Here is a 23,954-nt window from a genome sequence, read left to right as displayed (position 1 = left end):
TGTGGTGATTACTGATTGATGGTTTAATACCTTTTTATTAGTACCTATATTGGAGTTTATTATCCTGTCTAGAAAGATAAGGACTTTTTGGATACCTGAATTATTATTATTATCCAATTCTAAAGGTGTTGTTGAGCTGCTTTTATATCATAATTTCCGTAATAGGATGAACAAACATAGTAATAAAACTGAGAATAATGAAGACCACTTCGATGTGTTTTGCCAAAAATGTTGTACTCGTACAGAGATTTTACATTATTTCAATACCAATCGTATGATTTATTTACCCTATCAGTGGGTTGACATTTTTCCCATAGTTGCCAGACTAGAAAATTTTTTATTGCACTTTCTTTTTCAATTGTGTGCATTTATCAAATCTACAGCATATGTATCATACTTTATAAGAGAAAAATTCACTTGTAAATTTAAGTGATTCATATTCTCAAATAAGCTTTGACTTTTTTCAGGTGTGTCAGACATGTGAAAATATAATTGAGCCTGTCGACAAAAGAGTGACAATAAAAGATCTGCATTGGCACGCGGTTGATGCCTGTTTTTGCTGTCAATTCTGCAAGAAGCCGCTTGCCAACTCCAAAATGGTCATCGATTCGAAAAAGCCGTTCTGTAATAAACAGTGCGCTCTGTCCAAATAGAAATGAGAAGTTAGTGATACTATAACTGCATTCTACTTGTGCCATATTTTCTACTTTATATTATTTTTTCTGATATTTTTATCTTGTGCCTAATTGAAGATTATTTTTATATATATTTATGAATTGTTTCATATACGATAGGCAATCTATATTTTTGAGGTAGATATTTTAAATTTTATTAGACAAGTATATAAATTACAAATTAGTCGATTCTCATTGGATAATTTGATCATCATGAGATGTAATATTGCTCAGCAGCTTATATTTCATTTCTCTAAATAGTAGAGTACAGAGTTATTTCTGTCTGTTTCTCAGATTCTTGTAGTTGGTGGTCCATAATTTAATTTATTAAGCATCAAGCATACTCGTATAATGAATGCTTCGAGAGTAGAAGATTATTTTTAGTCCAAGTTATCAAATGATAAATCAAAAGACCATTCAATGATTTTATTATGCGAAATATATTCAGGAATCCTGTCTATACGGTCCTTCACTTCTTCAATTTTATTTTCCAACCACCCTGTTTTCCTCGTTTAATCGACTTCATTTTTGTCAGAGCTGTATTTACTCTTCTGGTGATATCTTTAATGTTTTGACAAACATTTCCCTGCAGACAACCACTTTGCTCAGACAATAAATACGATAAAATTGTTTTAGTTTTGATTTTACTCCATTCTTTATCATAGGAACGTTTCTTAGGAAATTCCTTCACATTGGCATTTATAAACATGTTTTGTTCATTGTAGCTGCCGAGCTCCTTAACTTTTTTGAATTCCCTACGGCGAACATCTACCGGCACTTTATATTTGCAACTGTTTTTACACTTGCAATCAAAGTCAAAAAATGTTTTCACTTGTACGTGTTTTTTGCGAAATTAACATGTTCGTCATAGCGGTATTTCTTCTCTATTCTCTCTACTCTTGTTAAATTACCTTACTTGCATTTTCGTCCTCTCTTAGGTCGGCCAACAGCTGCAGTATGTTTGTTGTTTTGGTTCTCTATGCTACCACCCTCCAATGCAGGATCCTAGAATGAAATAGAACTGATTAGTATGATAACACTAATAGGCTACCATCTACTAGAGAAAAGGAAACTAACAATTTATTTTACCATTTTATGCACAAAATGATGCAAATAGAAACAGTGTGTCTTAAAAAATGATGTTTAGACATAACAAAAGGTAAAAATGTCACGACAAAATCCACACTTTATGACATTGCAGTTATCACCAGAATTATTTTAAAATTTAGAGATACCTATGCAAAGGTGCAAAATCTGATCTGCTACAAGAGAATATCAATATCCATTTTATATTTGAGCTTTTACTGATGAAACTCAAAGAAACATTTCCTGTATTTATTGGAATACAAATAAATTTTGCATTTACCACATTTGATAGTAGAATAGCTCTTATAGTTTTCATTCTTGCATCTTTGTCTCGGATCTGAGTTTTGTGCCCAGTGACTTGTCTGATCTTTCCTGAAATCTGATACTGGACAATGAGCAATCAGTTTCCTCTTTTTTGACACATTCATTGAATCTGTTACTGATGGTCTTCCTCTTTTGATCATGTTTTGTGCTCCCATTTTGCACAGTGTTCCACCAAGCTCTATTCGAAACTGACAGGTTCAATAGCTTGGAACTTTTTACCAATTTTCACAGTGTTTCCATTTTGCTGATAATTGCCATTTTAATGTAGGATATTATTGTATAAATCAATATCCTGTTACAAATCAATAACGTTTATTAGTTTCACACATTCAAATTTTACATTTTTTTGATCTATACATTGAGCTTTTCTCATAAAAACTAACTTGTTAGTCCAGGCAATGAATGCTCAAAAAAGGGTATAGAGGGAAATGTTTGGAAGACAATTTTTGACCCCGCAGCTCTGTTTAGGGTAGTAAGAAGGTAAACATATCAAAAGTCCCCACTCCTACCCCCTGTGCTATGGTGGTGGGGGTAGTTCAAAGGTACCATTTTTTTGGTTTCTCGCATGTAACTCGAAAATTATGTATCTTACGTACATAAATATACAAAATTGAAGCTTACATAGTTTCCTACAATATTCATCTTACAACTTTTCTTACAACTCTTCAACAATGCATCGTAAAAATTGAAGCTTATCGTAGGTTTGTAGAGCATTGATTTCTCTTTGAAATTATGTATTATTTCACTATTCCAAGTTTTCCTTTCATTGTTATAGCAGCTTCAATGTAGAGGGTGAAATTTTCATTGCTGCAACAATTGATCGTTTGACAATGACATTTGAAGGGGGTGTCTGTGAAACAATTTTTGACTTTGAAACAAATCAATGCTCTACAAACCTACGATAAGCTTCAATTTTTACGATGCATTGTTGGAGAGTTGTAAGATGAATATTGTAGGAAATTATGTTACATAATAATTATACATTATTATGTATAATAAGATACATATACATATATACATATTTTTACAAGACACGTAGATACATAGACGCAAAGACATGCGTCAAAGAAGGGACGGAAGTGACACAAATTTTGGAATTGAAGGTAACAATTCATATGGAAGGAGGCCTTACATATCAAAAATAGTCTCCTTATTTATGATAGGAATCAAATTCTTTGCTACATTGAAAAGGCTTATGAAATACTCAGATACACTTAACGCAACTCCAACTCTGTATTTTCCAAACATCAAATCCTGCCTTACAATTTTTTTTAATATCTTTTGACCACATCCTATCGATGAATCTGTCTTTGAAATCTTTAAAACTCTCAAGATTCTCCTCAATGAAATCCTCATTCATTAAATCCAAATTCATTCCTCAATTGAAAAAAAAACAAATCACCTGGATCTTTTTTTGTAAAAATCTGGTGTGGCGCACTCACTCAACTTTCCTTGCCGTTATGGAAATTGATCATCTGACGCTAGTGTTCACGCGCAACTCAAGTCTACTATTCCAAAATCTGAGCCAGCTGGTGACAGGACAATAACGCTGGAGACTCACGAGGTCTGCTATCTCTTCATAGTGAATGATTTAATAGAATCAAGTCACCAACAGTTTGCAATTGAATAATCACATTTTCTCGAATTCCGAGCTTATTTTCAATTTTAGGTGTATTGTATTTTATCTTGTATTGCATTTGATCGACATTGTTCGTGTCGGATCCTCATAGTGTAAGGACCTTAAGTTCCGAATTTCAAGTGAATGAATGAATGAATTTATTTGCCAAAAACAAAATACAAAAAAGTTTTACAAAAAATAAATATATGCTACTGCACTCTTAACTAAAATACATTCATAAAAATTAGGAAAATATTAATAATAATAATAAAATTTTGGCTCTACTGGCAAAAGTAACACTTGAGCGCCAGTAGTGAGTTCAATTAGAGTAATTATATAATATTATGTACATGTACAAGAACAAAACAGTAAAAGTTGAAAAAGTTAAGTTGCTATTAAACAAAATTAACGGAAATAGAATGAGACAATATAATCGAGAATTAGATAATATAAAGAATAGAAAGAACATGACAACAAAAAAAGCAATCAAGTAATATTGAAATAGATGTTTGCTCTCACCCATTTATCAATTTCATTTTTCAGTTTTTTTGAGAAAGGACTGGTAATAAAATGATTTGGGATTTTATTTGCAAAGAATTCCATGAAATACTGAAGCTGATGTTTATTGACTGTCAATCTAAAAATGATCTATTATATAAGTTTTTATTGATATGGAAAATTATGCTCTTGACAAACACTTGCCGTATTGTTGGTACTCCAAACTCAATAAACAAATTCCTGCTGGGATACAATCTAGGTCTTCCAAGGGCTGCCCTGATATATGCTTTTGCAAAACAAATATCCTATTGATGTGAGTGTCAAAAGTGCCTCCCCAAATTTCTATAGGCCTACCATACTGGAATAGAGAATGTGCATAAGCATGATAGATTGTTCTTATGATGTTTATGTCATTTATTGAATTTATCTTATAAAATACAAATGGCAGGTACAGTATTTCAATTCTGACACTAGGTAGTTTAAGTGGAAATTCCATTTCAAGTGGTTATCAACTAATATCCCCAAGTATTTTACAGATTCTACTTTTTCTATTGCTTGGCATATATCAGTGCATGTAACGGTGTCTACTGTATGGATATGCATCTTTATGTTTAGTTCAGATGGTGGCTCACCCGTCCTTGTTGGAGAAAAAGCAATGTATTTTGTTTTATTCAGGTTTAAAGTAAGCGTATGCTCATCAAACCATTCCTTAGCCAATGCCAAGCCTCTATTCGCATTATGATAAACTTCCCTCCATGACAAACCTGTGAAAATCAATGCGGTATCATCAGCAAATGATATTTTTGTAGAATTTTGCATATTCAATTTTAAAAGATCATTTAAATATATCAGAAACAATAAGGGAGAAAGGACTGTTCCTTCAGGTAAGCCAAACTTAGTCAAGTCCCGTGTATCGGTTTTATTATTAATGGTCATGGTTTGTGTTCTATCCTCCAGGTAGTTAGTAATCAATTTTTTGGCCAAACCACGTATACCACATCCATCCAGCTTATTCATCAAAGTTTCATGACGTATGGTATCGAATGCCTTAGCCAAGTCAAGAAATATTGCAAAGGTCTTTACACCATTATTGAAATTATTGTTGACTAGATCTGTTAATAACACAGCCGCATCCTTGGTTGACCTTCCTGCCTGGAAACCAAACTGATTAGCATCAATAAAGTTATTTTTATTTAGAAAACTTGTCAATCTCGTTTTTAGTACCTTTTCCATTATTTTAGCAAAGTTACTAAGAAGACTAATGGGCCTATAATTAGTTGGATTTGATTTGCCCCCTGCCTTGTGAATTAATGTAATATTAACAATTTTAAAGCGCTTAGGAAAATATCCAGTACAAAAGCAAGTATTTATTATTATTTCAAGTGGTTTTACTATGAAAGCAGATATTATTTTAAGACAGAGACCAGTAAACCCATCTATACCCGGAGATGCTTCGCTTTTTAAGGTTCTTATAGAATTAGCAATTTCAGATGCATTTGTGGGATGAACAAAGAAACTATCAACAGGGGGAGGAGATAGAGGTTTCGGAGGGTCTTTATCTATTATATTCTCATTCAGGACATTAGCGTAATTTTTACCCACATCAACAAAATATTGATTAAATATTTCTGGATCTATACTTGGTTCAATGACTGATTTCTTCCTTATTTCAAGTATCTCTCTAATATTATCCCATGTTTTTTGTGTTACCTCGGGACAGGTGAAATTTATTTCTAAAGTATTCAATTTTAGCGGTTTTGATAATATTTAATGTATTCCTGTATTCCTCTAGAGTTGCATTGAAAAGTTGATTTTTCAGTTTTTTGGACATTTTGTCTCTTTTTCTCATGGCACTGACCATGCTAGGAGTAATCCACTTTTTAAGATGTCTTTTCCTTTGTGGTAAATTAATTGTTTCAGTGTGCCTATCTATATAGGAAGTTAGTTTCTCGATAAATGTGTCCACCATTCCATCAATGTTATTTGAATCAGTAATATTCTTACACAGTCCCAATCTTCATTACATAAATCATTTATTAGCGTCTGATAGTTTATTTTCTTTAAAGAGTTGCTATTGGGAGAAGTGTGATCAGTATTTGAAGTAAGTCTTATATGTAAGGAAGTGCAGTAATGGTCAGTTATACTAGTTTTTATTATGGTTGAAAATGCATCTTCTTCTTTAGAAGCTTTTGTTTTAAAAAATATGTGGTCAATGCAACTATTACTATGATTATGTGAACGAGTTGGTTTATTAATAAATGATTTGAACCCATTCAGATGCATAACTCCTAGGTATTCGTTACCCAGATAACTATTATCAATAATATTTATGTTCAAGTCACCCATTATTCCGTTAATTGGGAGATGAGATATCGTGTACACACACACACACACACACACACACACACACACAACACACACACACACACCCACCTTGACTGAACCACCCACTCAACTTGACTGAATCGACCAAAAATTCTCTTGAAAAAAGTTGATAACTCGTGTTTCCAACAGAAAATTCCTTGTTAATAACAAGATAAAATTTATGTTATCCATCGAGAGTCGGCAAGGATCAATGGAAATGTGTTATGTTAATAACAAAGGCCTCTTTTATCGAATCAACTTTTGTTAATAACATCTTCCCCTTAACCCCCTCGCCCAGCATCCCTACCCTACAACTACAGCTGTTCCCTAATAACTACAGCTGCAGACAAAACACATGACAAAGTTATTAACTTTTGTTGATAACAAAACTAGCAGCCAAAAGAAAATGTTATCAACTTATGTTGAAAACTTTTGTTTTAAACTCTGGTGTAAACGCATTAAAATTTATTTACATGAGATCAGATGGATATAATTATGTTAATGATCACACACATGTTTCAATTTAAAGTATTTTGAAGACAATTTTTTGCTTTTTATTCCGGCTGTTATATCATGTGAATACTCTCGTTGAATGAAATCATATGGAAGTCAATTATATTGATAACAAGATTTTGTTAATAACAAGAAATTTTCTGTTAGAAACATGAGTTATTAACTTTTGTAAAGAGAAATTTTTGACGATTCAGTCAAGTTAATAACTTTTTTTAATAACTCGTGTTATTAACTCCGGTGTAGAATGTTTCGGTTCCGCTTCTTTTAAGATTTTTTACAGGCGCGAAATTTAAATTTTCACCGGCACGATACCGTCCGCACACTTCAACCGAGAGTAGGACGAAAAACAGCTGGGCTTCTTCCAAGTTCCCGGGAGAGAGTATCGTTACAACGAGAGATAAGGCCGATACTTCCCCAAAGTTATGGTGGTGAGGGGTAAGCACCCTCAATTGCAAAAGACAGAAACAAAACTAAATAGATAATGGATCAGAGGGGAATTTCAAAGAACACCTATCCGAGAGAGGATACAATAATTATTAAAAATATAATTTCACAAAAACTTTCACAGTGATAATATCACAGAAGTGAAACAGAAAATCTTTATTGTATTGAAGCTGCATGAGTTGAAATAATAGCTGGCTGACTGGCACCTTATCTTAACGATAGTGATCGTTGCTCGTTATCTATCAATTCCAGCCTTGCCAGCCCGCCTACAAAATGTGTTGTCGAAGTACCAATATCTCAAAATGTGAAAATTTGTGGGATGGCACCCTTTTTGCATAACTAGGCCCAATTGGAAGCAATTGATTAAAATGTTCAAATTTAGCTTGCAGATTGCTTATTTAATTCAATCACAAATGATCTAAAAACTTAATTATTACAATATTGTTTGCAATAATGAGAAAAATGATTGAAAAAAGTTTTTAGCATGTGTCCTTAGGTCTAATATGTATGTGTTAAACAATTTTTTTTAATCCATTATCATTTGAAAACTAATCATTATTAACTAATCATCAACTATTCATCATTAAAGATTTTAGAAAAAAAACTTGATGTAAGAACAACTCTTCATCATTATCATTCGAAAACTCTTCATCATTATCATTCGGAAACTAATCATAAATGCAAATCAAGTAATTAAAGATTCTAGAGAATATTTTTTTAAATAAGAACAAAAAATGTTAAATCTCATCCCCAGATGGCAAAGGGGACGGACCGTCCACGTGAGGATTTGAGCTCTCTCTCACAGCATGAAGGTTTCAACTTGTAGAAATCAATGAAAATTGAGGTTTGATATGGAATTCAAAATACAACAACGTTTAATTGTTTGTAAGGATCAAATAAATTGACAAAAATTCGAGATTGAAGGGATTGAATGATGATTGTAATATAAATTAGCCAACGATCGAAAACTAAGTTCTTAACCGTTTGAAGATCAAGAGTGAAAAGTGACAGAACAGGAAATTGAAGCATAGACGTGCACACAAAAAATGACAAAGCTGATAGATGATGTGCAATAAATTAAGAATTTCAAAGTTTCTTTGATAAGTGAACCAAAAACAAGATAACCAGAAAAAATAAAATAATGCAAATTTTAGAAGATAATGTAAAGTTCTGCAAAGCTATAAAATAAACCAATATTAGCAGTATGGACTGTAAAATTGAACAATAATTACTGCTGATTGAAATGAAATTGATGTTTCTGCAATGATGACAATATAACCTTAAATTAAGATTAAAATTAACAAAAAATAACCTAAAAACTAAGAAGTATGGGAACATGGCTTTTTGGACAACTCCTCTGTTCCTCTGTTTCGAGCCTTCTATTATTTTGTGCCACGCTGTTTTAACACCTCTGAACACCAATACATCTAGGGGCTGGAAGAAATACATTTAGTTTGGCTGGAAAAAACGAATTAATTTGATGTTGTGGAGCTTACACAAGCATATGACCTCCCGCAAAAGAAAGACTGGCAAGGTCGTCACCAATAATGACTTATTCCCTGGCTTGTCCAAAAGAAAGTATTTTAGGTCTCTTTCCGAGAGAGGATACAATAATTATTAAAAATATAATTTCACAAAAACTTTCACATAAATAATATCACAGAATTGAAACAGAAAATCTTAATTGTAATGAAGTTGCATGAGTTGAAATAATATAGCTGGCTGCCTGGCTCCTTATCTTATCGATAGTGATCATTGTTCGCTATCTATCAATTCCAGCCATGCCAGCCCAACTACGAAATGTGTTATCAAAGTATCAATAGCTCAAAATGTGAAAAATTGTGGGGTGGCACTCTTTTTGCATAACTAGGCCCAATTGAAAGCAATTGATTAAAATGTTCAAATTTAGCTTGCAGATTGGTTTTTTATTTCAATCACAAATGATCTAAAAACTTAATTATTACAATATTGTTTGCAATAATGAGAAGAATGATTGAAAAAAAGTTTTTAGCCTGTGCTCATAGGTCTAATATATATGTGTAAGGCTAAACAGTTTTTTTTATCCATTATCATTTGAAAACTCATCATTATAAACTAATCATCAACTATTCATCATTAAAGAATTTAGAAAAAAACTTGAAATAAGAACAACTCTTCATCATTATCATTCGAAAAAAAACTAAGTTCTTAACTGTTTGAAGACCAAGAGTGAAAAGTGACAGAACAGGAAATTGAAGCATAGATGTGCACACAAAAAATGACAAAGTTAGGTTATCATTTGAAAACTCATCATTATTACATCATTATTAACTAATCATCAACTATTCATCATTAAAGATTTTAGAAAAAAACTTGAAATAAGAACAACTCTTCATCATTATCATTCAGAAACTAATCATAATTGCAAATCAAGTAATTATAGATTTTAGAGAACATGTTTTTAAATAAGAACAAACAATTTTTATCCTCCTCTTCAGATTGCAAAGGAGACGGACCGTCCTCGTGAGTATTTGAGCTCTCTCTCACAGCATGGAGGTTTGTAAATGGCCTCAATCTCTTCTTTACAACAATCTGAATACAAATATTGATGATGGAAACAACGAAAATATTCGACATGATTGAAAAATTCAAGATGGCGGTCATAATTGACATAAATTTTTATATTGCTTGCTATTCAGTTATTGTGAAAGATATTGGATTAGTTTTATCACCAAAGTGTTTAGAATTAACTAAACTATAATGTTCGAGAGAATCATCTTATGTCGACCACTCTTTTCATGATTTATCAAACTTCAAAAACTTGAAACATACATTTTTCGGGGACAATATTTTTCTTCTATTAATTGTCATAATTACTTCTTTTTCCTTGCGTATGCGTCTCATCACTTCTACATTGGTCACTCTCTCCACCCATGAAATCCGTAGTATTCTTCGATACATCAATAGCTGAAATGACTCCAATCTCCTCACATCAATCTCCTTCAGCGTCCAGGCTTCCATGCCGTAGTACAAAACAGATAACTCATAGCACCTCATCATTCTTATCTTCAAATCAAGGTTTAGATCTCGGCAACAGAAAAGCTTCTTCATTCTTGTAAATGTAGCCTACTTCTGGCCTGTTCGACTCTGATTAGTATTTCTTGGGTACTGTCATTGTTTGCATTGATGGTTGTTCCTAGGTATTTATATTCTTTTACTCTCAATAGGTTGGTTTTCTACATATACCATAGGATTGTCTTGCGTTGCTTTTGTGATTAGCATGTACTTTGTTTTGTTTAGACTAGAATTTATTAATTCTCATAATATCCTAACAATGTCTTTAATTGAGAAAAACTAAATTTTTCAATTCAATTCAATTCAAAAAGTTATTTATTTCATAAGTCGTACAAGCAATTACAGTGGTAGCCTACATCATAAAATAAGAATACACTTTACAATAAAAATAAGACAATGTCAGCACCACAGAAATGACAGCAGATATACAAATATATATTAAGAAATATTTACTATCGCCTTTGTGCGATAATGAGTAAGGTAGGAATAGGTATATATATATATTTCGCAGTACTTGCATAGATCGGTTACGCTTGTTGACATTTCAATAATAGTGACACTAACCCCCCCCCCTCCTAAGAAAGAAACTACATTTCTCCCCCCCCCTATCCCTATGCCACCCCCTAGAAACCCCTTTCCGCCCCCCATACAAACCCAACAGACGAAGAAACAGATCACTCACAAAGGCGTGAAAACGACAACACCCGCACATACTCTCTCTCTCACACACACACACACCTCAAAAAGAGAGAATCAGGAGATTCAGAAAAATAGCCAGTATAATGATTAGAATTTGTAATAGTGTCCGGTGATAGAATGTGTACAGTCTTATGATTTTATTAGTTTTTTAGCTCATTTGAATCCAGCCCTAAAATCTAAACTGAAGTAATCAATCTTTCACAACTCTCGCCTCTACCGATACCCCGAATCCACCTTTCAATTGCTATTTTTAATGCAGATATTTTATAGTTAATGAAGTCTGTTACAGCTATAGGTAAGTTTTTTTTACAGAACATGGGCTATGTAGTATGAATTAGTAGTGAAGATGGTTTTATTTACCCTTGGCATTTGGATATTGTATGATCTGGATGAAAAGAGCAGTGGACTTTGGTAATAAATTAATGAAACAACTAAGAGTGTTATTTCTGAATCTAACCCAATCACACATAAAGTTTTAAATGATTGTTGTACATCCAAAATTGATCAGAAGTTGAATGCAAAACGATCATTGAAGTTACTGGTAGCTAGATAGCTTAGGGAAAATTAATTAATATATGAATAATAGGAAAGGTCAATGCCAAATGAGAACAATAGGTTTATAATCATACAAGAATATATTTCGATAAATCAAAGATTGGTACAAGAAAATATTTGAACATACAAAAGTTCTAGAAGTGCAAGTAAACATATATTGAGTCAAGAATGATTGACAATAATAATAATAATAATAACAATAAAATAAGAAGTATGCAACTTCTGAGTGGTTTGACTATTACCATTGAAATTGAATGCAACGGCCTGAGCAACCTTATGCTGCGACTCCATAAAATTCCACAAATTCTCCAATGATGGCTTATCTTTGAGAGAATTGTATCTTTCCCAATCCCTGAATGTGGCAGAATCAAACCGAGAGATGATGACATACATGTCCTTGATTTCAATGTTCAAATCAAGCGATTCCAAAGCATTGATATTCAACTTTTCATGATCAATGAAAGCTCGCCATGAGGCAGCCAGTTTAGAAAATTGAGACTAGGTGGAGATAATATAGCAGCAACATGGGTGTCAGCTATCAAGAAAGGATTGTCATACCTAGATTTCAAAAGTGACCAAGCCAACTGAAAATCATTGGCAGGTACATTGGCTACCCTATGTAATGCTTCACCAGAAAGCACTTGTTTCAAGTATTGAAATTTTACATTGTCAGCAACAGATGTGTTGTCAGCTACAATGGAGGAAAATGCTGATCTGAATTCCTGCCAGTGTTCAAATTCACAATTGAACCTAGGAAGGGGAATCTCTGGCAATTTGAAATGCTGAAATTGAAATGTTGATGGAGTGGCCATCTGATAACTTGAATGAGGTTGAATTTGGTTAGTTTTATTTACATTGGGTGTCATTTGCACAATGTTAGGAATCTGTATGTGCTGTTGATTAAGATTCATAGCTTGAGGAGCTGGAGATATATTGACTGTCTGATTGTTTGCAGAACTATCTTGAGATAATTCTTGATTGCAAAATGCTTGTTGCTGAAGCATTTGTTGTTGATTTTCAAAAGTTTCTCAAATAACATTTAGTTTAGCCATCATATATGTAAATTTCTTTGTAAAGCTAGTATGAATCTTCAAAATTGAATAATATGTAATATTTGAATATTGAGGTTGATAATTATTTGAAGAATTATCAAAATTAAAAATGTATAACTCTGAGATACTAAAGATTAGCAAAAAGTTACAAATATTCTTGTGAATCCAGATTGGAGAATAGACTTAAGAACAAATTGATTGAGGCTGGTATAATTGAATTGATTAACCAGAGTTTGTAAAAAAGCCTTGATAATACTAAACATTAACATTCATGATAAAAAGATTCTTACAAATCCAAACAAGAGAATGGAACTAAGAACAAAATAATTGAAGCTGATAATTGTAATCATAAGTCAAATTGTAATAGCTTTGACTAGAATAAAATATGATTGAATAGATTCACACAAATTTGGTGTAGAAAATACATGAGGATTCAAGTTTAAACCAGTGAATGGTGTTATGATTGAAGAATGAAGAACACAATAGTTTATTTAGACTTATTTATTCACATAGAATATAAACTGTATTATAAATCAACATTATGATAATAACATAATTGTATCACTGTGATCTGGCCTCGCACACTAGCCGCCATCTTGCATTCACTGCCTGCCTGATCTTGCATTATCATAACATATTTTTTTTTCAAAAGTCAAAATCTAAAAGTAAAAATCAAACATATTTGAATATTGAAAATACATTAAACGTAGTGCTTGGAAATACAAACATAGTGCTTGGAAATACATACATAGTGCTTGAAAATACATTAAACATAGTGCTTGAAATACTTGACATATCGTCGCTGTAAGTGCAAAAGGTCGTATGTCAAAATGGTGTACTTTACAGGAGAGCAAAAAAACTTCACATTTTTCTCAAATTTTGAAATTTAATAATGTACCAAAACTGTTCCTACTCAATTTACAGTAATAATGTCATTTGTTAGGAGATTTTAAAGAATAACTCATTATTTATATATTTTTCATATACATAAGATGTATTACAACTAAATCTACAGACACTTTTCAACATACGATATTTTACATTAAGACATAGGATGTTTCGCTTTGAATAGTGAAAGAGCTAACAACACATAAGACTATTTATGAGATATTTTCAATAGATAAATTACTTACTGTGAGGTCTTCCTGACCAAAGCAGGAAGTAGAGGTGAGATTTTTAGTATTTGTACTATATCTATATAGATAGATCACATGAGCACGATATTTAATATAGATAATAGTAAACATACTAAAAAAGTTACTCCTCTCCTTCCCGCTTTGGTCAGGAAGAGGCCTAACAGTGTTACAAATCACAAATTTGGTATAGGTAGATCACTTCAAGTTCTATTTAAAATTTGTGGAATAAAACGCATTATTTTCAATTAACAATTCACTCAAAATACTCACTAGGCCTATAACAGTTACAAAGCACAAAATTGACAGTACACTTCAAGGTTCTCTTTAAAAAATTTGAAATAAATAAATTGAAGTACACTACTTGTGAAAAAGATACTTGATACCGGTACCTACTTGAATTGAATTTATTGTCATTCATTTAAGGAAGGAGTAGCCTACTTTTGATGGACAGTAACATTTTTTTCAATTGCGAAGTACATTTGTAAAAACTAATTTTTTCAACTGTGATATAAATTGTCATAGAATGAGTGGTAGTCTTCTTCAAGACAGGTCTTCAATTCTTGAAGGTCTTTGAACTTCCTCTCTTGAATTGCTAGAGGTTGAGTATAGAGGGGTATAATTTTCTTGAAAACTTCAGAAATTGGTTTTGGTCTTCTTGGCAGCTCAGAATACTCGTCTTGTAAATCTACTTTGTAATAAATGTGGCCATCTGTAGCATACTTGAGACATCTCAAATCTGTGACGTAAGGATCTCCTTTCTTTGTCCCAGGGCGGATGCTTTTATAGTATCCATTACTGTAGCTGAAAAATTCTTTGTAATTCAAACTTTCTACAATGTAAGGAAATGGATTGATTCTTGCAGTTCCAATATCTCTAACAAAGTCGGCAGGAAAATAATGTTCTTGCTTTGCAAGCTTTTTTTCAATGACACTGTGCATTGAGTCAACTTCCATCTGTGTATGTCCAACCTCCAAGTACTTTTGTTGGACAGTAACATTTTTCTTGATTGCAAAGTAAAGAAGTGCATTAGCAACTGTTTCACACCTATTTTGATATGTACATCCATCACTCCAGATTATTATTTCATTAACGTGTGGCTTCTTTTCAAACTCTTTAGTCAAGAACCGAATTGAAGCAAACACATCACTATCCACGCTACCATTTCCTTCATGCCAAATATAACAAGTTCCTTCATTTGTGCCCAAGTTATAAGCACTCCAGTTGTGTACCTTCAATTTAGTTTTATAGTATGCTGTGGATGCTTTTATTATTATTATTTTATTATTTTTATTATTTCATTAACGTGTGGCTTCTTTTCAAACTCTTTAGTCAAGAACCGTACCAGAATTGAAGCAAACACATCACAATCCACGCTACCATTTCCTTCATGCCAAATATAACAAGTTCCTTCATTTGTGCCCAAGTTATAAGCACACCAGTTGTGTACCTTCAATTTAGTTTTATAGTATGCTGTGGATGCTTTTATATCAGGACAAGTAAGAACTTTCTGAACATCAACCACATAAACCAAAACATTATTTGAATTTTCAGCTCTAGTCTTGTCATTATTTTTCTCATTTCTTGCTTCCTTTTTTCTTCTTTGGTGTTCCATATAATCCTCCTAAGAAACTTTTCCTAAACGGTACTTCAAACAAGTTTCACATTGTTTTTTTTTTGGTAAAAAAATCCAATGTTCATGGATTGGAATACAATATGAAAGAGAGCTCTAGATCCTGGCTGGACATTTCTTTCATGGCAGTTTCGTTCATATTCTCTGTACAGTTGATATTTGCTTTCCCACATTGGCTCCAAGTATTTTTTAGTTGTGTTGGCACGGCAGTAGTGAGATTCCATTTTAGGTGATGCATCTAGAAACTGCTTCATTTCATTTCTTTTTTCTGGGTCTTTGCTAATAGTCTTTCTCTCAATAATGAAATCTGTTACAGGTTGATGGTCATTAATATTATTTTCATTTTTATGAGGCAAGAGTATGTCATGGGATGCATGTCTTACAGAATCTCTTACAGATTTTTCTCCCAAACAAAGTGTGTTCAAAAACATTTTCTTGCACATCCTTATTCTTCTGTCTCCCATTTTCAGATGGTATTTGAAAGAAATATTTTTATGAGCGTTGTCTATATCAGTACTCCCACGTCGGAAATCTGGCATGGATTTGTCTACCAAACCTACAACTGTAGCCTTCTTTGCTTCCCAACTTCCCTTCCAGAAGTTGTTGAAAATCTTTCCTCTTTCTGATTCCATCACTTCTTCACATTCAAATGACTTATGTTTTTTACAAGTACAGCGTTCTTTCAACTTCCTCTCTTCTTTTTCAAGTGCAAGTTCATATTTACCATTATCATGTTTTTTTAGTCCTAAATATTTTTCTCCTCTTCTTCTTTTGGCTGAATTTAAATTCCTTGCCCATTGATATTGATCAATATCTTCACCTCTATTAAGTTTTTTTACGGATTACTCTAGATACGGCTTGATATGAATTTCGTCAATCATTAATGAAACAGTCAGATCATTCTTATTCAATAGATTGAATTTGCGCTTGGCAAAACTGAGAAAGTTTTTATCCGTTAGCTCTATACTTGGATTTGAATTGTGAACCAAGCATAGATTGTGAAGTGTATTCGGATGAGGTAATGTGATTATGCCCGAACTTCTCAAGTATCTGTAAGCATGAGATAAAATGCTATGGGAAATACTGCATAAAACGGTGAACTCTGTTGAGTAACGGTTGGAAAACTTATTTGTATCTAAAAGATTTAATTTTTCCTTAATAAACTTCAATTTTTTCGAGTTGGAGGCAAATTCTAATTCCTCAATTTGGCTCAGACACACATCAATTGTGCTGAATAAATCACTTTTATTTGGCCTCCCTTTAGAGCTGCTTTGAATGAATTTGGTGAATGAATGCAATGTTTCAATTAAATCGTTGATGTCATTTACATCACGCGGATAGTTTACATTGTTCATTGCTTTTAATTCGACTCGCCCCACAAACAATGAAAATTGTAAATTTGAATTCACCCTGGCTGAAAGTACAATGTTAGGCACAGGCACAGCTTCAACAATCAAGAAGAGAACACGGTTTGTTTTTTTTACGACACTCCATTCACTTGGTATTTCAACTCTTACTGAATCCACTAAATTTGATAATTCAATAAAATTTTTTAATTTAAATTCATCATCATATTTCTTCTTTGATTGTAAACTTTTCTGAATTGCTTGATTCAACTGATAGTTTTCTTGACGCTCTCTTCTTTCTTCAGCACTTTCTCTTGAAGAATATTTAGTTGACCAATGTTTTGGGCAATTGGGAAAGAATCTGGGAATTGCACCTTCTTTCCACTTGACTCTGTTGAGTTTGGCTTCCAGATTTTCTCCATGCTCTTTATATGCTCTTACTACTTTGATGATATCCCTATCATCAAAGTGCTTTTCACATAGGTACCTGAAACAAAGGTGCAACTTTATTAAACCTGTCAAGATAAGGTCCTCCATTTCTCTCCTCTTATCCCTGCTCTCCACTGATCAACAAATTTATGAATTAGGATGAAAAATTTCTCAACACATCTACTTTAATATTCTGACAAAAATAAATATTTGACCTGATAAACATTTTTCAAATAATAACTGAATAAACATAATTAGTTGAGAAACTATAGAGTAAATCTGCATAAAATGCAGACATATTAAAGATTTTCCGAAAAAAATTTTTCAACAAAATAAAAACCTGCTTGTCTATTATGATGAATTTTGATTTTTTCAAAGTAGCTATGCTTATTAATTATTATCTGTTTTGCAGCCTTTGCAAAAAAACTTGAGGCAATTAAAATATATAATAACTTACCTTTAAAGATTTTGTAGTTCTTTCTTCTTATCGCTTGTATCCATTTTCTTTTCAAAGTTTCATCTTTCGGAAAAGAAAATACAGAAACTTTTGAAGTCTTCTTATAATTCCTGTGACAGTTGGGTACACAACAACAGAATTCCATAATTTAAAACTCCATTTACCATTACTTTCCAGAGACAAATATTAGATTTATGATAAACTATATTTATTGAAATAATAGACTGTGAAAATAGAATTCGTAATACAAATTTCGATGGTTACCGTATCAGATGTAATAACAAGTATCAGCGCTCTTATTTCGCTTGCCTACCGCCAGTAGATCAGTGATCTACATGTAATGACGTCATAGTTTATTAGAGCTCCAGTTGTGGGGCCTGATGTAGTAGTAGGTATTGGTATAAGCTAGTTCTTTCCTTTATTATAGTATAGATTATTATGTTGCTTTGATCTGTGATCAGTATAAATGTCTTGTATCATCGACTACACAAGCTGAACCGAACCTCGAACCGTGCAGCAAACCGTGCATTCCGCCGAACATTGCGCCTTTCAGCGAACATCAGTATATATGTTTCATAAAGTTAAAAATCAGCTGTTAAACATTCACCGTACCGTACTCCAAACCGTTCACCGTGCTGCTCGCCTCTGTTTTAACTGTCCGCCGTACCGTACTCTGAACGCTGAACTTTTCAGCCAATCAGATTCCTCCATTACAATTCGCCGTGCAGTTCGATCTACAATTAATCAACAATTTCATCAACCAACCATAAACTGACTGAAATAAATACTTCAATTTCCATGTATTTAATTGATAGAATTATATAAATCTACAGTGTAGGTCATATCTAAATTCACAAAGAGTTCGATTGTTGTTGGCAAGAAACATGTTATTCAATTCAGAAATCATTGTTATTTTAAAAGATAGAATAAGTTGAATAGTTACCCTTTCAGGGGGAGTTTTGACAACCCACAAAACTCATTTTTCACTTGAAGAAATATCGAAAAGGTGCATAGGACCTTATTTTTTTGTTCAACTTACCAAAATACCCCTCATTTCAATATTAAAATTTTCGACTGACTGTACAGTGATTGTACTCATGGTAATTACCCATGATAATTCGTCAGGTTATCAAAGTTGTATTGAAGAATCAAAGAGTTCATCATATTCATCAGACTTTCAGTCAGAAAATAGATTTTTACACAAAATCATCTAGCCTACCCTCAAGCCATTCATTATTAATCCATCTTTTAATATAGATAGTACCTCGACCTTTGATTTCACAGGTTGAATTATGGCCTAACCTGACCAATTCAGAATTACATTCAGTGAAATTGTGAAACCAATCTCTGCGAAAACTCATATGCTGAGAGGCTCCACTATCAGATAACCAGGTATTATTTGAATCTAAATTCATTAAATGAGTGTGAACATTATCAAAAACTACATTAAAAGCTTGATGATTTGTTTTAGTTTTATCAGAATCTTTCTTGTTAGAATCTCTTTGTTTCTTAAAACAGTTTCGTGAAATGAGACCAACTAGTCCACAGTAATGGCATTTAAAGTTTTTATGAGGATTACTACTACTCTGTTGCTTGTTCTTATAGTTAAATTTGTTACCTTTATTTCGTTTATTAAAAGGATACTTTTGATGAACGCTTGTAGTGAATGCACCAGCAACCTCTTCTGTAGTTGAATTTCTGCTTTCTTCTTTGATGAGTCGTTCGGTTGAATATTGAATTGCCTGTTTGTTCTTTTTTAGTCCATGCAGTTAAATCAGCTCCCTCAGATGCAGGCTTTGTACTGATGCCACTTACAATTTCCAGCAGTCCATTGGCAACAAAAATATTTTTCATTTGGAATTTCCAAAGCTGGAAATTTTCACCATCAAATTTATTGATATTATGAAAGTCAGCTTCAGCCATTGTAACTTCAGAACGAAACTTAAGTTAAAGTTGTACACTTTACTTACCTCAAAAAAAAAAGCATGAGTCAAAGTCCAAATCAGGTAGATAGAATCAAAATTAATCAGTAGTCAAATCAAGTAGTTCAAAGCAGGAACGGTAATTCAGGTTATCAAAGTTGTATTGAAGAAGCAAAGAGTTCATCATATTCATCAGACTTTTAGTCACAATAAAAACTCACGGTCACAGCACAGAGACGGAGTCAATCAGAACATAGAACCAATAGCCGACTGGGCCTATAACCTACAGGGTCCGGCAAAAAACCTCCCTGATTTCAATAGGCATTTGCAAAAAGAATAAGAAACATACAGAACAATTACTTATATTTGTGAATAGCCTATATGATGCCATTTGACATCATTTAGTACACTTTATTTGGTTTTGAACATTATGTCCGATAAATGATGTCACCCATTGTTAAGACATTCATGAAGTCTTTCCCTGAAGTTGTCTATAGTTCTTCCTGTAACTTCCCTTGGAATGGCTGCCACTTCCTGCCTAATGGCATGTTTTAGTTATTACAGAGTTCTGGGGCGATGTTTGTACACTTCAGCCTTTAGGTAGCCCCACAGAAAGAAATCACAAGGTGACCTTGGAGGCCAGGAAATGTCTCCTCTTGAAGAAACAAGACGTCCAGGGAACAACTCTCTTAACATTTCCATGGACCGCCGAGCTGTGTGAGCTGTGGCTCCGTCCTGTTGGAACCAAACTTCTTCTTCCTCATGGTCTAAAACAAACTGGTTGATCTTGGGTCAGAAAAATGTCTCTATCATGTGACAATAGTGATCAGCATTGACCGTTACTGTTTGTCCTTCTTCTTCAAAAAAGTACGGTCCCCACACACCAAATTCCGCAACTGCATACCAAACTGTGACTTTTGGATTGTGTAGTGGTTGTTGGTGGAGTTCCATAGGATTTTCTGCAGCCCAGTAGCGGAAATTCTGTTTGTTAACAGTTCCACACAAGTGGAAGTGGGCTTCATCAGAAGAAATAAAGACAGCATCTGGGGGAATGTTCTGCAAAATGTCATTACATGCAGCCCTGCGAGTTTCATAATCTTCTTCAAACAACTTTTGCACAACCATTATTTTGTAGGGATGCAGATGAAGTTCTTTATGCAGAATTCTCCTTACACTCCTTTCTGACAATCCCAGGGCAGCTGAATGTTTAACCGCTGAATGCTTTGGAGACTGTTGGATGGATGTTCTCACTTGCACCACATTCTCTGGTGTTATTGCAGTACGAGGTCGGCCAGTTGGTTTTCTTTTTAGTGCTGACCCTGTTTGTCTAAAGTTTGACACCCACAGTCTAATCGTTTTTGCATAAGGAACACTATCACGTCAGCCAAGTTCAAATCAAATCCGAAATGATCATTGAGTAGAAATCACAGAACTGCCATTTTTAATAAACTCAACAACAAACGCCCGATGCTCACTGAGCCAAGCCATGGCAAACACTGAAAATGGCACGTACGCTGCTATGGAACAATACCCCCTCCACATCTCTATCCCCACTACAACACATGCGGTGGCTTGCTCAAACCAGGGAGGTTTTTTTGCCGGACCCGGTATTACAAATGTATGTAGAACTTGAATGTACTGTGTAGTGTTCTGTTGATTGTACTCAAATAAATTAAACACATTAGAATTTACATGATTCACTTTATTGAATATTCTCATCATTCAGACAAAAAAGGCACATATGACACACATGGCAGAGACAAGGAAGCACAAGTAGGTCGCACAGCTGCCAACATAACAAAAATGTGATTAGTAAACTTATCTTATTTCAACAAGAACAATTCTTGACATGCTACAATGACAAATAATGAATAAATTTGATATTTATGTGTGTGAAAAACTAATTACAAATTAATTTATCTGGCCCGGAGGTCCAAAAGAGATGTGCTACACAGCTCTGATAGCAAAAAATGGACTGTATAGGCTACTAAAAATATTCAAGTATTAATGTTTGATAATGAATTGATTTTGACTGATTCCAGATTTGTAAATGAATAAAGAAAATATGTAAAAATAACAGATAGCAACACTAACCAGTTATCTCCTCTGACATCAGTACTTAGCCTTTTTGGAAATTATTCATTAGGGTGCAAGGTGCAGATACCAGGATGGAAAGAACTTGGATTACTGGTTACTGTAATTTCCTAGGCTTTAACAATTTCCATTGAGAGAATATTTTCCTTCCATCCACAACTCTGACAGTATGGTACTATTTCAATACTATGAATTATAGATGCTGATTTTTATGAATTTTCCACAGACATTCAACATTAATAATACAAATAGGTTGTTGGGCTGAAAACCACGAGCAATTTACAACTTGATATGGCTGCTGCTCTCACAGAACGCAGAACAGCTGGGGAAGGAAAAGTAAAAAAAACACTCACACACTGTGCAGAATCACAGTGCTCCTATGGGAGAGATTCAAAACAGATGCAGCCATGTTTCACAATGTCAAATTTAAACAACTGGGGGTAACATACAGTAAATACTTTACTAATGGTATTCTCCAACAGTCACAAAAGCAGAGCTAAAATGATGTCCAGTACTGACCATACTAAGTAGTGACCAAGATGCAGGCCGGTAGTTACTCACTAGCAGGAGATGCTTCTTCCAAGAGCTGGAGCAGAGTGAGTGCTGCTTAGAAGGAGCCCACTATTTAAAGGCCCTGGAGGGATGCTGGCTGCTGGCCGGCCGACCGTGGAATGACAGGGGAAGCTTGCTGACAGGAGCCGGAGTAGTGCGGTAGTAGCTGCTTAGAAGGAGCCCGCTATTTCAAGGCCCTGGAGGGATGCTGGCCGGCCGACCGTGGAATGACAACAGGTGAAGCTTGCTGGCAGGAGCGGGAGTAGTGGAATAGTAGATGCTGCTGAAGCATCTGAGGGATGTAGCAGCCATTAGTCAAGGCCATGGAGATAACACTAAGGAGATGATTCCCTCAAAAATGGCATTTTTCAAGACAGTAAGGAAGCTATACAAAATGCTTCATTACAATACAATAAAATTGTTCTATCAATCACACAAGTGCATATTTGTTATTAAATAGAGAAAGATGCTTCAGTCAATATTGAAAACAAACAAATAAAGAATGTTTTTGTCAATGCCAAATGACTGTTCATTGAATTAAAATTTGAAACTCCAAAATCCTGATCAATATGAGATGAATATATTATTATATATATTATGTCCCATATGACCACGTGACAAAATGTATGAAAACCATATGCATTTTGCTAATTGGTATAATTATGTTATTACAGAAAAATACAGTATTAGTGCACTATTAGTACCACTCCAAATACAAAATACTGATGATTAATGCCATTAAATATTTTTTTTTTATAGTTTGAGGTAGGTACCATAATTATATAATTATTATTAAAAATGGAAAATTGAAAATTTTGTAGACAAAATTTTTAACATGTATACAGTGATCATTATACATCATATTTGAAAATTCAATGTACACCTCAATTATTATGTGAATGAAATATGGTTACTAAAAATCTTGAATAAGAAATCAATTTGATAATATGTTTCTTTACTTATGATTATATAAGTTGTAAAATATGTTGGTAATAGCACCTGTTTACATCAATACAGCACAACACTGGATTCTTTTTGTTTTCAAACACCTTACACAACTCAATAACAGTGATTCCAGTAATTTGCGGTTTGGACACATAGCTATACCATAACATCACAAGACATGAAGATTTTGTTAATTTCCTGTTTTTCAATTGTTTATGGTATTTTTCTGTACTAATTCCCAATTAGTTTTATTTATGTGACAATTATCAATCTCATATTTCTTCTTATTTTCCAGTTTTCTCTTATTTTTATCAGAGCTAATTCTGTACTAATTCCTAATTAGTCTTATTTATGTGACAAGTATCAGTCTCATGTTTCATCTTATTTTTCAGTCTTATATTATTTCCAACAGTCTTATTTAAAATATACTAAAACTATTATTAAAAAGATTGGAAATTGTAACTATTCCAATTGGGTTTGTTCTGATATCTGAATTTTTTGGGCATCAGAAAAATACAAAACTCAAAATAGGAATACTCAAAAAAGTAAATATTCAAAAAAT

At 33.3% G+C, this 23,954-nt stretch overlaps 1 protein-coding gene across 3 annotated transcripts in view; it reads left to right on the top strand.

Moving 5' to 3' along the window:
• The window catches only part of LOC111063722 (testin), a 54,716-nt gene extending 34,057 nt beyond the window's left edge, over positions 1–20,659 (top strand). Inside the window, exons 11-12 of one of the 3 annotated variants that reach the window (XM_022351414.2) lie at positions 468–662; positions 19,164–20,659. In XM_022351414.2, the coding sequence (XP_022207106.2) occupies positions 468–653 (186 nt within the window). In that variant the 3' untranslated portion in view covers positions 654–662; positions 19,164–20,659. Of the gene's footprint in view, positions 1–467; positions 1,737–5,157; positions 5,402–19,163 lie in introns of those variants that run through there. The other 2 variants (XM_039422522.1, XM_039422524.1) reach the window with 2 other exon arrangements.
• Positions 20,660–23,954: the final 3,295 nt, after the last annotated feature.

Source organism: Nilaparvata lugens, chromosome 2 (assembly GCF_014356525.2).
Source record: "Nilaparvata lugens isolate BPH chromosome 2, ASM1435652v1, whole genome shotgun sequence".
Lineage (NCBI taxonomy): Eukaryota > Metazoa > Arthropoda > Insecta > Hemiptera > Delphacidae > Nilaparvata > Nilaparvata lugens.
Note: the sequence above shows the minus strand (reverse complement) of the source record. Positions and strands in the feature narration are given on the sequence as shown.